Source organism: Bubalus bubalis, chromosome 4 (assembly GCF_019923935.1).
Source record: "Bubalus bubalis isolate 160015118507 breed Murrah chromosome 4, NDDB_SH_1, whole genome shotgun sequence".
Classification (NCBI taxonomy): domain Eukaryota; kingdom Metazoa; phylum Chordata; class Mammalia; order Artiodactyla; family Bovidae; genus Bubalus; species Bubalus bubalis.
Genome location: NC_059160.1, coordinates 13,660,383 through 13,676,126, shown reverse-complemented (window position 1 = coordinate 13,676,126; position 15,744 = coordinate 13,660,383). Strand labels below are relative to the sequence as shown.

General features: G+C 51.0%; 1 protein-coding gene across 6 annotated transcripts in view; it reads left to right on the top strand.

Moving 5' to 3' along the window:
* CRACR2A (calcium release activated channel regulator 2A) overlaps positions 1 to 15,345 on the top strand; it is a 154,233-nt gene extending 138,888 nt beyond the window's left edge. For 4 of the 6 annotated variants that reach the window (XM_006069009.4, XM_006069012.4, XM_006069008.4 and 1 more), the window contains 3 exons: positions 5,994 to 6,095; positions 8,811 to 8,887; positions 10,664 to 15,345. In XM_006069009.4, coding sequence (XP_006069071.1) covers positions 5,994 to 6,095; positions 8,811 to 8,887; positions 10,664 to 10,748 — 264 coding nt within the window. In that variant the 3' untranslated portion in view covers positions 10,749 to 15,345. Of the gene's footprint in view, positions 1 to 1,678; positions 2,823 to 5,993; positions 6,096 to 8,810; positions 8,888 to 10,663 lie in introns of those variants that run through there. The other 2 variants (XM_025283044.3, XM_006069011.4) reach the window with 2 other exon arrangements.
* The last annotated feature ends 399 nt before the right edge of the window (positions 15,346 to 15,744 follow it).

The following is a 15,744-nucleotide window of genomic DNA, read 5'->3' as shown; positions in this document are numbered from 1 at the left end:
GTGGCATTGGAAATGCAATTGATCTCAAGGTTCTTGAAAAGCTAAGTTGTTCTGCCTTGGCAACCAGCCACCAGAGACGTCAGGTGACGGGTGAAAACTTGACACCTACTCGGATGGGAGAGGGACTGAGCATAAGCAGCATTGATGTTGGTGGCGCACCTCCAACTTCCATGGCACTCCGCCAGCCCGCACCCCCTGCCCGGAGCAGGGAGGGTGGAGCGGGAGCTTTAATAACAGCCTTTGGGTTCGGAAGCCTTATTGTTAAGTGAATGGTGGCCAGCTGTTCCCAGCACCCCATCCCCCCTCAACCTGAAAGCTGTACCAGAGGAAAGGGCTGAGATTATACACGGCAAAGCCTGGCTCCTGGACGAGGTTGCCTGGGGTGGGAACAGCCGCTGGGGAGGAGTGCAGTTCCCTGAACTCCACTTGGACCTTGTCACCGTCTCAACTCAACCACCGCCTGGCTCTACAATGTGGGCCAGTCACTCAGTGAAGGACTGGATGGGATGCTCTGGCCCTCACGTTCTACTGGGGCTGGCCCTTGACTGTCTGGGGGGGCCAGGATGGAGCATATGGACTAGAGGACCCCAGGGATCCTTCCAGCCCAGAGGAAGGAGCTGGGCTGGAAGGATCTTCACCCACCCAAATGCCTTGGGTGAAGAAAAGGGGCCTCTGCCCCACCTTATGAGGTGTTCTGGCCACCCCCCAGACCCCTTCCACCTTTACTGGCCCGCAGGCCTCCTGCAGAAGAGGCCAAAGCTGGACCCAGACACACTCTGAGGATCCTCCCGCCGTCTTACCTTTCCTGTGCACCTACGGGAAATCGCAGCCCTTAGACCTTCCTGCCACCTCAGCGTCCCCGACCCATCTGACCCTAATCTCTGCTGCGTGGGACTCCTTTAACCAGTCCAGTCTAGAGGAGAACCTGGACGGGATCTAAGGGCCCTGTTTTTAGACTGTGAGGCACCCTAGACGTCTGAAAACTTTGTCCATGAATCAGGTCAAGAAAATAGGATTTGGTACAGGCCCAATGAAAACTCTTGAGTAATAAGATCACACCAGTCAATCCTAATCAACGCTCAACATTGACTGGAAGGACTCATGCTGAAGCTGAAGCTCCAATAGTTTTGCCACCTGATGTGAAGAGCCGACTAATTTGAAAAGACCCCAGTGCTGGGAAAGATTGAGGGCAGGAGGAGAAGGGGGCAACAGAGGATGAGATGGTTGGATGGCATCACCAACTGAATGGATATGAGTTTGAGCAAGCTCCGGGAGATCGTGAACAGGGAAGCTTGGTGTGCTGCAGTTCATGGGTCGCAAAGAGTCGGACACAACTTAGTGACCCAACAACAAGCCCAGTGGGGCTTCCCTGGTGGCTCAGTGGTAAAGAACCCGCCTGCCAATACAGGAGATGTGGGTTCAATCCCTGGGTGGAAAAAATCCCCTAGAGGAGGGCATGGCAACTCACTCCAGTATTCTTGCCTGGAGAATCCCATGGACAGAGAAGCCTGGCAGGCTACAGTCCATGGTGCTACAAAGAGTCGGACATGACTTAGTGACTGAAAACAACAACACAAGCCAGATAGGCTGATATTTCTTCTGAATCCAGATTGCTGGTCCCCAGTGCCCAGAGTCTTGGCATACTAACTTCTTGTTTGGATCTTTCTGTCACCCCCAGAACTCTGTCCCGTTAAGCCTGTATGTCAAGGAAGTAGCATCTGAACTAAGTCATGAACCAGCAAGACCACTGAATCTGAGCTGGAATAAAACCATGGAGATTAATGTCACGTAGGCTGTTTGCCTTATAACTGAGAAATCCTGAGATGCAGAGAGAAGTGACTTGTCAGAGGATCCGCAGCTGGTCAGGTGGCACAGCCAGGGATGAAATCTAAGGTCTGCTCCTCCCTCATCACACGGCCCTGGGTACACCTGCTTCTGAGAAACAGACGTTCATCTCTTTCCGGCCCTTCCGGCTCCCACCTCAAAGCAGAACAGCTCTGCAGGTCTCCGCTCCGTTCCTGGACGACTGGCTGACTCTCACTCTGTGATCTTTGTCGCCGGTGACAATGTATAGCACTTGGCAAAAAATAGCAGCTTGATTTTTTTCCTCCATGTTCCAAGTTGAGCTCAAAGTGCTGGCAGTTTAGAATGAACTACACAAATAAATCTTGTTTTGACTCATCTTCAGGGTGGGGGGGTTGGATAAATATGGAAACCCCCAAGATATAATTTTGCAGTCATTTTTTTGTTCTTAGCATAACTGCGTGCTTTAATGTGTTAAGATTTTTTTTCCTGCCTCTGGAGAAATACAGCACTCGCCTGGCTAAGTACTTTTTCTTGCCTCCCAGCAAATAGATATTAACACACATACACACACACACACACTGTCTCTCTCTCTCTTACACACACACACACAGCTACCAACCAAATGCAATAGCTGCATGTCCTAAGCTTGCTCCAAGTTGACAGTTCCTGTAAGTTAAAGTCAGAGATGGAGAATATTTGAATTTCAACAAGTCTGTCTTCCGAGAAGTTCAAGTTTAGAGAAAAGTAACTGAATGGTGGAAGGTGGAAAGAGGCTTCTGAGGACAGTGGGAGGAAAGACGCCAACACTGAAACCCACCTCCCAGCTCAGGGAGTAGAGAGGGGAGAGAGGAGGGAGCTGGGCAGGTCCCATGAGAGCTGCAGCAGAGCTGGACAGGGCCTGGAGGGCTGCCCAGACACTGTGCCCAGATGGCCACTCCTTCCTTCCAACCTGGGGTGCCCTCGTGACTTTGTGAAAGTGAAATTGACAGTCACTCAGTTGTATCTGACTCTTTGCGACCCCATGGATTGCAACTCACCAGGCTCCCCTGTCCACAGAATACACCAGGCAACAATACTGGAGTGGGTTGCCATGCCCTCCTGCAGGGGATCTTCCCGACCCAGGGATCAAACCTGCATCTCCTGCATTGCAGGCAGATTCTTTACCGTCTGAGCTGCTAGGGAAGCCCCATGTGACCTTACCAACATCTATAGAAACATCCACAGACATTGAGTGCCTGCAGACTTAGGCACTGAAGGAGGTGCTCCTCGGACTTTCAAAAGGAAGTATCACTTCATCTGATGGGTCATTAACAGCATCTTTGTTCAAGCAGTGGACAGACAGGCCGACAGCTAGTTAGGTAGGTGAATGATGTAAAGTGTAGGCAGAGGGCTCAAGTGTTGAGGTTCAAGTCAGAGAGGGCCATGAGACCCCAGCCCAGCCCCGGCTCCTCCCATGTTGGAGACGGATCTAGGGCGGAGTGAGGACACCTGGCTGCCCATGATGGGTAGCATGGGCCGTGGCCTTACATATGTTCTGACTTTTTTTTTGCCGCATCTTTGGAGATAGGCCTAGTTCTCCTACATCACAGGGCCCACGGAGGAAAAGTGAGGGGCCAGAGAGTTTGTGTAGGAGGAGAGCACTGCAAAGAGCAGAAACCACCACTTCAGCTGGGGCCTGAGCTTTTTTTTTTCTTCTGCTCCTTCTAAACTCTTTCATCTTTATTTTTATTTTTCAGCCAGGAATCATTTTAGGAAAGAAGGCCACTCTCCTTTTTCAGGGGCAGCTCTGCTGCTCATGGTACAGGTGCTAGGCTGCCTGTTCCTACCTCATCCCGTTTGGTCATTCAGGACCCAGGGAGAAAAACCAGCCATTTCCAGTAACAATATCAGACTCCAGGCTAGAATCCCACCCTGCAATTTCAAGTCTGATGCTCTTATTTTCACAGAGTTTCCACATCGAGAAATCCCGCCAGCCTTAGGTCATTTCTCACACATCCATCTACAAATATCTCTCACATGTGCTCCAAACAACAAGGCTTTTGGCTCATTTTCCTGCTTCTTCCTCTTTTGTTCCTTCTCTGTGAAAAACTGTTTGCAAGAGTTTCTGTGGCACAAAACAGGTGAGACTGGGGGGCGTCCCTGGTCCCTGAAGTCTGGTTAAGAGGGAGTCTGGTGGACCCTGCATGCAGCCATGAGTATTTCTTACACACAGATACCTGGAATATGGCAGAGCCCGCCCAGCACACGCACCAACATGTGCACAAGTCAACCTACTTCTGATGTCTCAGAGGACACTGTAAGATCCTGGAGTGCCTCGAGTCATCATTCGTCCCACCATGGATATGCAGAAATACTGCCTTCAGAGAGTTCTGGTTAATGAGACAGTGGATAGCAGAGGAGCTTCTCAGGTGGCTCAGTGGTAAAGAACCCGCCTGCCAATGCAGGAGACCCGGGTTCAGTCCCTGGGTGGGGAAGCTCCACTGGAGAAAGAAATGGCACCCCGCTCCAGTACTCTTGCCTGGAAAATCCTGTGGACAGAGGAGCCTGGTGGGCTGCAGTCCATAGGGTCGCGAAGAGTTGGACACGACTGAGCGACTTCCCTTTCACTTTTCACTTTCATGCATTGGAGAAGGAAATGGCACCCCACTCCAGTGTTCTTGCCTGGAGAATCCCAGAGACGGGGGAGCCTGGTGGGCTGCCGACTATGGGGTCACACAGAATTGGACACGACTGAAGCGACTTAGCAGCAGCAGCAGCAAAGTAGTAGAGGTCATTGGAAATAAGAACTTAGAGCCAAAGATTTGAGAAAGGTGATCCATATACTAAAGGATGGGTCTTCATAACACTGACTTTACTGGATGTTATTTTGGATTCGCTGAGCTCTAACGTTCTCATTTAATCAATGAGAATTTTTTCACTACTGAACTTCAATAAAAAGGAATGTGTACACTGAGGAAACAGGGAGGCTTCATTTCAAATGTGATGACATTTAAACTTCTGTAGGAGTCCTGTCGGAGGGACCGTGGACGTTTGCTTGACCGGGTCTAGGGTAAGGCAGCTGGGCTGCTGGTGGCGCTGTAACCACTGGCTGACTTCTGGAATCCCACGGCTCTCTCTACTTTGTGAAACACAGAGCTGCAGTGAATAACTAGTTGTTACCAAATTATGATCAAAAGCCCCTAATTAAATATCTCACAAAACAAAAATAACAACCTGAGTGAATGTGAACATTACCACATTGACTCAGTCTCTGTGTGTTTTGGGCCCTTGGGGTGCAAGAACTCTCGGGTGCAGTGAACCTGGGGTGTAAGAACCCTGGGGAGCAAGGACCCTGGACTGCAGGGATCCCAGGGTGCAGGGACCTGGGGTGCAAAGAGCTTAGGAGTGTAGGGAACCTGGGATGCAGGGACCCTAGAGTGGAGGGACCCCAGTGTGCAGAGACCCTGGAGTGCAGGGATCCTGGGGTGCAAGTCCCCAGCTGATACATCACAGCTGCTGGAGGAGTAAGTAGGGTTGAGCCCTCGAATTAACCTGTTATTCTGGCCCATGAACTGTGGGTGCTCCAGCCCCCATTCTTCCTGATTGGGACTTCTTCAGAGCCAGGGTACCCAGGACAGGGATCCCCGTGGAGTGACCTCCAGGGAAGCACACGACAGCCAAGTATTGGGCACTGTGGGCCCAGGACCATGAATTGGACCCAGACCCATCCTTAGAGGAGCAATGCGCCAAGTTCAAGGTCCCCGGAGGTGCCACTGCTGGCAGCATAGTCCCTGGACCACCTCCTAAGCCCATCACAGTAACTCCTTGCTCATTCGGTCATGTCGACCAAATCTGGTCACTTGGGAATGCCCGTGGGGGCTGTGTACAGACCCTTATTTTATCAGCATCAGCTGTGCCCTCGTTCTGCTCCAGCTAGGACCCAAGGAGCAGGCTGGAGGTGGGGTGTCCCTGCACAGAGGACTGGGAGGCATCAGAGGCAGCCTCAGGCACTCACAGAAGCCCGGCAAACTAAGGCTCTGAGAGACTGAGGTCCGCTCTCCGCTCTGGGCTGACTGTCTTATCACCCAACCTCTGTGGCAGCAGAGAGTTTGCAAGCCAGTTTGAGTCTTTGCAGCCAGTGTTCTCACCTGCCCTTCCAGGTTCTCCTTAAAGATGTATCTCTCAGTTGGGGATTATCTTTTCCACAGGAAGCTGTGGGAGACCGCATTCCTGTTCTTCTGCTGGCCAACAAAATTGACAATGAGAAAGAGCGGGAAGTGCCGCGAGGCCTGGGGGAGCAGCTGGCCAAGGTGAGGGGCGAGCATCCCATCTCTCTGGACAGGGAGGGACCCCAGGGGGGTCATGCATGTGCCCAGAGCTGGGCTGGGATCCTTCTTGGGGTGGCCCCTGGGAAGGAAGCAAGGGGGCCGGATGGTGTCCTGGCATCGGGGGGCAGTCCAGCTGCTGTGCATGTGGAACTTTCTGCAGAGAACCAAGGTTGCAAGACAGACTTGCCTTGGGTGTGGGGCATTTCCCAAATCCTCTTCCTTAAAACTCAGAATTATGAATCTTCAGAGGCTGCAGCTGTGCACGCATTCAGCCGTGTCCGACTCATGACCCTGTGGACTGTAGCCACCAGGCTCCTCTGTCCATGGGATTCTCCAGGCAAGAACACTGGAATGAGTTGCCATTTCCTCCTCCAGGAGATCTTCCCGACCCAGGGATCGAACCCCAGTCTGCCTGCGTCTCCCGAATCCGCCTGCGATGCAGGAGACACAGGCAGATTTTTTACCTACAAAGCCATCGGGGAAGCCCAAACCATCCGCTAGGAGGAGGTTCCTTATTTCAGTCCCCCAGCCGATCCTTGAGTTCCATCCATCCATGTTTCTTGACTTGGTCGCCTTCACAGACGACGCGCTCACTCCCCGCCAGGCCATGTGCTCTTCCTTGGAGAGTGTTCTTCCAGTTAGAGCATTCCTCTTTCCCACCAAGACTGAGCCTCCAAGCTGCAGACTCCAGACAAACTCAGGGCAGGCCCTGCAAAGCCGACCATTAAAATAAGCACCAGCCCCCTCGCCCAAGCAGAGGACCAATGTGGCTTGAAGGAAATCAGGCAGCAACACAAACCACGCTCGCTCCTGGCAGCCTGCTTTCCCTTGGAGCAGATTCTAGGAACCGTGCGTCTGTGGAGCTAGTGCTCTGCAGCACCAGGAGTCCATAAATCTTGGTGTGCTTGCTCGAGACAGGGACTTACGGCCCCTGGGGCTGGGCAGGCAGGCACAGGGGTGAGATTCACGGGAGCAGGAGGAGAACGGTCCGGCAGCTGTGTGGTCAGCGGGAAGCTGCATGTCCCTGGGCTACATCCGCAATTCCAGGTTCAAAAAACTCCAAACACAAAGGTTTTTTTGCATTCCATTTGTCAGAAGAAGCTGACCAGGACTGCAATTGGGGCTTTTTATGGTTTTTGTTTACTTCACTTTGAATGAATATTCAAATGCTTCACTAGGAAATATTATATTTGATTATAGGGTACTGTTGTATATCCACAGAGGCTATTATGTAATATATATTATGGACAAGTATTATCTTTCTTGTCCTTATTTCTGGGCTTTCCTGGTGGCTCAGATGGTAAAGAATCTGCCTGTAATGCAGGAGACCCAGGTTTCATCCCTGGATCTGGAAGATCTCCTGGAGAAAGGAATGGCAACTCACTGCAGTATTCTTGCCTGGAGAATGCCATGGACAGAGGTTACAGTCCATAGGGTCACAGAGTCCGCTAGGAGGAGGTTCCTTATTTCAGTCCCCCAGCCGATCCTTGAGTTCCATCCATCCATGTTTCTTGACTTGGTCGCCTTCACAGATGATGCGCTCTAACGACCAAGCAACTAACACTATTATCGTTCTAAAACTTAAAAATTCTGGATTCCAAAATACACCTGGATCCAAGGATTTTGATTAAGGAACTGCAGATCTGTGTTTTTATCATTCCATTTTATTTTTCTTTATTTCTTTCTATAAGTGCAAAAAAGAGAAGGCTGGGAGAAGTTAAGTGCTCTGTTCAGTCATCACCCGTCCTCAGTGGTGGGGTCGGGACTTGAAGCTAAGGGGCAAATTGTGCCTTCCAGTTCCAGGTCTATGTGTTGCCTCCACCCCCACCATGGAGCCTTCATCCTTCCATGGACTGAAGGGGAGTCAGGACAGAGGTGTGCAGGGACCAGACCAGGCGAAGGCAGAGGATGGAGCTGGGCCAGCATTCTTGGGGCCTCCTGATCTGCGGCTATGGACGCATCTGCACCCAGCTGCCTGTCCCCCAGGGTGTCGGCCTCCAGGGCTCCTGCCAGATGCCATTAGCATTGTCGTTACAAAGCAGGAAGCCTGTTAATGGGAATGATAAATGGAATAGAATGAGCCTTGGCCAAACCCCCTGTCCCCACACTTACAGTCCACCCTCTGCCTGGTGAGGTGACGGACAGTTGTCCTGTGGCCCCAGGGTCCTGTACCCCAGGGCCAACAGCAGGGGCAGCCGGAGTGTTAGCTGGTATGTGAATTATTAATAACTGTGCCCGTGTGCCAGGGAAAGCGAGCTGCTGGGAGCCTGACAGAGACCTGAACAGGCTCACCCACCATTTGTACCCTCTCACGCCTCAGTTTCCCTGCCTGTAAAGCAGGAAGGATGTCGCCCACCCTGGCCTCTGTCTGAGTCTTGGCCTGCATTGCAGGCTGGTGTGAGAAGAAAAAGGAGCCCATACACCCCAGACAGCAATTCCAGAAAGCGTGAAGCACTAAGGCAGCAGCGTAGGTTGTGTTGTTTTATAGTTCTTATGGCTCCCCTGGGAGATGGTTCCGGAACCTGCATCCGTCAGAGAGCCCGAGGGACAGAACTCAGCCTGGTACAGAGTAAGGAGGGCTCGCGAGGAAGTGAAGGTGTGGCAGGTGTAGACGGGCATTCTCCCCCCACCCAAGGCTCCCTCCATCCCACCCCCTCCCCACAACTCTTCTTCATGCCCTCTGTCTTCTGATTCCAGGAACATGACCTGATCTTCTACGAATGCAGCGCCTATTCTGGTCACAACACGGAAGAGCCTGTGCTCCATCTGGCCAGGTAATGAGATGCTACTCAGCTGGTGTCTCTGTGTGCCTAAACCCCCTCTGTCTGTCTGAGCCATCTGGGTAGAGGGGCTGGAGCCCTAGGCCTTTGTGTGGGACCCCAGGGTCAGAAACAGACCTCTGAAACACCATGACAAAAAGAGAGCCTCCTTGCCTGTCACCCGCCCCCATCGCTCCCCCCAGCTCCCACCGCAGTCTTTGTCTTCAGAGTCTTAAAGGCTGCCTGCCATTTCCCAGAGATCCTCTTTTTAAATGCAAATGCTTTGGGAAAGGTCAGATCAGAGGCTCTTCAATGCTGCCTAATGTTTTACCAAGGATTAGTTGGCAGCCAGCTGGCTTATACTGTGGACTCCTGTGGGAGGGGGAGGGGAGCCAAGGAGAGGGGCTGCGATGGGGGACACAGAGGTACCCTAGAAGACAGCGCTCAAAGGACTGGTGCTGTACGCCTCTACCTACACCAAGGCTAAGGAAACAGGACCACACAGGCCCCAGTCTCAATCCTTGGGCATTCACTCATTCATCTGTCTAGGCATCCATCCATTGCTCTGTCCATCCCTTCATCCCTCACTCCATCCTCCATCCAGCCATCCATCCACCCACCACCCATCCATCTCTTCATCCCTCTACCCCCTATCCATCTGTCCATCCATCCATCCCTCCCTCCCTCCATCCATCCACCCACCCATCCATCAACCCATCCATCCATCCATTCATCTCTTCATCTCTCCATCCATCCATCCATCTGTCCATCCACCCCTCATCCACCCATCCATCCATCCCTCCATCCATCCATCCATTTGTCCATCCATCCATCCATCCCTCCCTCCCTCCATCCAGCCATCCATTTGTCCATCCACCCATCCCCATCCATCAACCCACCCAGCAGACACTGATTAGTGCTTATGTCATGCTGAGTATTCATTCTGGAGCATCTAAAAGATATATATATATTTTTTTAAATAATTAAGAGCACAGAACAACTTATTTGGTGCACTGGAGACATTGTGGAGATATGAAAGACCTAGAGATTTATGGGGAAAACTCTAGGCTTTTCTCTGCCACTGATTCCCAGGGCAAGTTGCCCTGCCTGCCAGGGTTTTGCCTCCAACATGGGAACATCCATCCTACCTTCTCTGCTCTTATGTGAAAATCGGTAGAGATGCTTCTGGTGAAAGTTCTTGGAGAATATAAAGCAGGGATAAGATCCCTGACACTATTTTTGATCCTTCACCTCTCATAGTTAATCTGGAGCTCTGGCCACATGGGAAGCCCTCACTCAGTCGTGTCCAACTCTTTGCAACCCCATGGACTGTAGCCTACCAGGTTCCTCTGACCATGGGATTTTCCAGGCAATAGTACTGGAGTGGATTGCCATTTCCTTCTCCACTCCATAAAATTAATGACCAATAAATATAATGTTTGAGCCTCTGCTGGGTGCTGGGTACTATGATAAGCTTCAGAGACACAGAGACAAAGGATACAATCTCTGTCATCAGCGTCTCACTCTCTGCTGAGAAGCAGTGATGGGACTGTAACAGAGGAAGGACCCAAGTGCTACCAGGGGCACTTACATTATCCAGAGCATCAGGGGAGGCTGCCTGGAGGAGGTGTTGTGAAAGATCCATACTGATTACAACTCTAGCTTTACAAATCACAGTTGTGCACCTGTGCCTGGCCCAGGGGAGACTTGGAACACTGTCCATGCTCTTGGGAGGCTGGGTCCGTCCCAGCAGCTCCTCTGCTGCTGACCCTCCACCTTCCCCTCCCCCAGGATCCTCAAGGAGCAAGAAGACACAGTGAGGGAAGAAACCATTCAGGTTGACCGCCCTGCCAAGAAGAAAGCCTGCTGCGGCTGATACGGGCCTCGCAGGGCTCCCGCCGGGACCTGAGGCCACGGGGCCGCCCTGCCTCCTGCACACGGGCTCCTGCACAGATGCCCCCGCCAAGACCCACTGGACCTTAGTCTCCATCGGCGATGGGCCCCTCTCCACTGTGGAAGAAAAGCACAGCCCCAAGGAGAGCTGCTCTCTGGGTGTCTCGGGGTCTCTCCCTCTCTTCTCTGTCTGGACCCAGGTGTCGCTTCCATCCTTCCTTCTCCCCCAGCTTGGTTTCCTGGGGGAACGGACAGATGGGCTTTTCCAGAAAAGCCACCCCGTGCCTTCTCCACCTCCCTTCTCCCCACCCTGCCCTTAGGAGCCTGGCACTGAGGTTGCCATGGCAACTGTGCAGGGCAGACTGGCAGCTTCCTGTAGGTCAAAGACACGGGACCGGGCAATGCTGGGCGATCGGTCCAGCCTCAGAGCCTGTTCTCTGGATGCCAGTGGACACCCTTGGCATGTGCCTCATTGGCCTTGAGGTGCCGGTGGGTGCTGAGTCCATCAAACTGAGATACCTGCTTCCTGTTCCACCCTCACGCCCAGGGGACCTGCTCCTTCCCCAGCTTCAGGGCCCCTCCTTTCTCAGCAGCCGCCTGGCCTCTGTGTTTATCCCTGTGGGTTCTTGGGCGCTGCGCCTTACAAAAGCCACAGCCTTCTTCCCCACCGCCCACCTGCTCCCCCGACTCCACAGGGTGGACTGTGGGTGATAAATGTACGCTGGGGTCAGGGAGTGGGCTGACCAACTGCTTAACTTCGGCGAGGAGATGAAAAGAAAACCTGGGCAACAAAACCAGCTGCTGCTAAACAGAGCGACCGTGTCTGAGGGTATCAGTAAGGTACATAGAGCCATGTAAAAGCCATTTTCTGAATGTTTCTCAAAATAGCTCTTCAAGAATTGTACCTGATGATTATTGGGGTAGATTGACAGGCAGGCAGGAGGCCCAACATCGGGTCTGTACTTACTGACTTCATTTTATTTTACTTTTCTAGAAAGCTATATTTTTTTCAAGTGTGGCTGTGATGTTGACATTTGGGGGGTTCTGAGCAGTGAGCAAAGGGTAGCTGCCAGCTTTGGCACCCCTGTGACAGCCCCTGAACAGGGCACTTGGACGAAGGACACTGATCTGGGCTGGTGTGTGGTCCGGTCCGCTGGGTTCTGAGGTCCCACCCCTTGGCATGCTCCAGCATCACTGACTAGCATCTGAGGCTGGCAAGGGCACTCTCACCCTGACGGGAAACTTGGAAGCAAAGATCATAAACATCACTGCCGCTGACCATTCTAGGGCTAGACCCCGGCCCCACATAGGAAAGTGGGTGATGTCCACATGCCGTTGGGGCATGCAGGAAGGGAGGGGACAGAAAGAGTCTGCAAGCCACCAAGAAGATGATTCAAGAAAGCTGCACACAGCCAGCTGGGCAGGGTAGGGGGCAGTCACTGGCCAAGAGCTCCCAAGGGTGTGCCTATGGCCTCCTGCCCAGATCTGCCAGAGGGTCAGAGACCACAGGCCACAGGCAAGCGCCAGCTTCCTTTGTTGAGGCTTTCTCTCTCGTCCACCTTTGTAGGCACCTGGGAGCCCCCGGAGGGTGGGTGACAAGAGCCAGCACTGAGTGCCAGGAGGGACCCAGGATCTTGAGCAGTCCTGCTCCCTCTGTGGCATCAGTAACATTAGGGCTTTGGGGGGCTCTTCCTGCTCAGAGGGCTTGTGTTCATCATCTGATGGGCTCTGGCCCCCAGCCCCAGTGTGGGGGACTCACAGGAGGCCCTTTCCCTAAGAGAGGGGACTGCCAGTGTCTCACTAGTGAGATGGTCACCAGCAGTCTCTGTATGTGACTGTGTGTCTGTGTGTGTGCCTTTATCCGCAGCCCCTCATCCCTAGCTTGGGTTTCGAGTAGGGTGGGATAACCCTAGTGCCTGGCCTTTCAGCCCATGGGGTGAATCCTCACCAGTCCTCAAGGATCCAGGCAGAGAGAGGGGCAGGAAGGTGGTCAGGCCTCTGTGGCTCCCTTCTCCACGCCCACCTGAGAAAACATGATGTACGGGGACTTTGTAGAGACTCTGAGAACTTCTGTGCCCCCGGATCTCAGTTGCCCCTTCCCCGCTATTCCTTTAAAGCAACACTGCTGGGCACCAGCCCGGCCCAGAGCCTAGCACAGGGTGGCAGCAAAGCCTCCCAGCTCTAGCCCCTTGCGGCAGGAACAGCTCTGAGCAAGTCACTGAAGCAGGTTTCCTATGTGTCTGTGGACAGGAGGTTTCCGCATGGACCTCTAGGAATGCTTTGGGTACCGTGGGAGGCAGCACGTGTGACGTGCCTGGAACACTTAGGTGCTGACAGGTAGGGGCTACTGTCATTGTCAAGCTCGAGTTTCTGCCCAGAACGTTTGCCTCGCTTCGGTTTCAGATTCAGCACCAGCCAACACTAAGCGTCTTCCCGTCACTGGGCGCCTCCCAGACACCTCCTTGTTTTTGCTTCTGCTTGTCCAGTTCTTTGCTCGACTCTGAGCTTGTGTCTGGTGTGACCTCCTGGCTCTGCCCATCTTTGTCCTGGGGGCTTCCTGGTTTTCCACTCAGACCGCATCCCGCCACCTTCCCTCCCTGCCGTGGTGCTCCCAGTGCTTACCCAGGCATGCCCTGTGCTCCCAGTGCCTACCCAGGGTTGCCCTGCGCTTCTCACCATCTCTGGCCCCACACTGGCCGCTCCCATTCTGACTGCTTGGGCCTCTCCCGGGTCTGCTGCTGCCTCTGGCCACGAACTCCAGCACCAAACCAACACCCTGGCTTTGCTCCTTGTCCAGCACTCATTTCCCCTTTGGGGTCTTTTCTGTTCCTCCTGGCTCTCTCCTGCCTCTCCTCTGCCCTGTACTGCTCTTTCCCTAGTGTTCATACCTCTGCCCAATCTTGGACGCCCCTCCAGCCTCCCCTCGCCCAGGTCTGCTCCAGGCCACACCTGTATCCTCCATCATAGACGGCTCAACCCTTTGTTTCTGTCACTAGCAGGCCCTACTCCAAAGGATCTTAAAACAGTTTCAGCTAAGGTGTTCATGCCAGTGGTGTTCAGGGCTGTATCTGTATTTTCACAAAGAACTCTAAGAAACGCATACTTTAACCCAAAGGAATAAATCCCTAGTAGACTATTAAGCACCATAATGGTTTATGGGGTCAAATATTTAAGACAGCGCTGCTTCTCCTATTCTCCTAAAGATCAGTTTGCTTCATGTACTTTTGGGCTCTAAGTTCCTGTATGTTTATAATTGTTTTGTCTTCCTGATGGTTTGACCCTCTATCATCATAAAATGTGCTTCTTTGTCTTTAGTCACAATTTTTGCCCTAGAGACTGTTTTGTCTGATGTTAGTGTGGCCACTTGGGCCCTTTTGGTTGATACAGCTCCTGAATGGCATATCTTCTCTGTCCTTCTACCTTCATCCTATTTGTGTCCTTGAACCTAAAGTGGGTCTCTCATAGACAGCATGTAGATGGAGTCATGTTTTCTTCTCTTCCAATCTCTGCCTTTTAATTGGAGAGTTTAATCTGTTTATATTTAATGTGATGGGTAAAGTATGATTTATGTCAGCCATCTTGCTGTTTCTGTATTTCACGTGTCTTTTTTGTTCCTATATTCCTCCACTACTGCTTTCTTTTGTGTTAGTTATTTTCTAGTGTACAACTGTAATTCTCTTGTAATTTTATTTACAATGTGTAATTTATTTGTTTTCTTGGTGGTTGCCCTGAGGGTCACCATTAATATCTCAATTTGTTACAGTTTGGATTAATAATGACTTAATTCCAATAGTATAAAAAATTTATTCCTGCATAATTCCATTCCACCCTCCTTTTTGTTGTTATTATTATAAATGACATCTTTATACATTTTATGCCCATCAACATAGATTTTTATTTATTGTTTTATGCAGTTGCCTTTTAAATCAGAAAAAAGGAGTTACAAATGAAAAATATGTTTATATCATCTTTACTTATGTAATTACTTTTACCAGTGCTCATTACTTTTTCATGTTGATTGAAGTTGCTATTTAGTGTCCTTTACTTCTGTAGTAGTTTTTGTAGGGCAAGTCTGCTAGAGACACACTCTCAATTTTGTTTATCCAGAAATGTCTAATTTATCCTTCACTTTTAAAAGATAGTTTGACCAGATATAGAACCTTTGATTGACAGTGTTTCTTCCCCGTCAGTACTTGGACTTTACCATCCCCATGTTTCTGGCCACCATGGTTTCTGATGAGAAGCCAGCTGTTCATCTTATTAAGGATCATTTGTATGTGATGAGTTGCTTCTAGAAAGCAGTGAGAACACTGCTTTCAAAGCTCTTTGTCTTTCAATAGTTTGCTTCTTATGGGTCTAGCAATAGACCCCTTTGAGTTTATCCTTTTTGTAGTTGGCTGAGTTTCTTGAATGTATAAATTAATGGCTTTCAGCAAATTTGGGGAGTTTTTGGTTATTATTTCTTTAAATAGTCTTTCTGCCCCTCTACCCCCTTCCTTCCTTCTAGGGCCCTGTTATACATATATTGGCATGCTTTATGGTATCTCACAGGTTTCTGAGGCTCTGTTCATTTTTCTTTATTTTTTTAAAGTTGTGTTCCTAGGACCGGATAATCTCAATTGCCTTGTCTTCAAGCCCACTAATTCTTTCTTCTGCCTGCTCAGATATGCTATCAGGACCCTCTCGTGAATTTTTCACTGTACTTTTAGTGAATTTTATTATTGTCCTCATCAACTCCACAATTTCTGTTTGCTTCTTTTTTTATAATTTATGTCTTTTATTGATATTCTCTATTTGGTGAGATATTATTCTCATGCTTCCCTTCAGTTATTTAGACATGACTTCCTGTAGGTCTTTGAACATGTTTTAGATAGCTGATTGACAGTTTCAAAGACCTCGAAGTGGTAGCCATCTGCCCTGTGCACAGGTTGAGCTCTGCTTGCCAGCTCCTGCTGCCTTCCTGCACTTCACCCAGCATA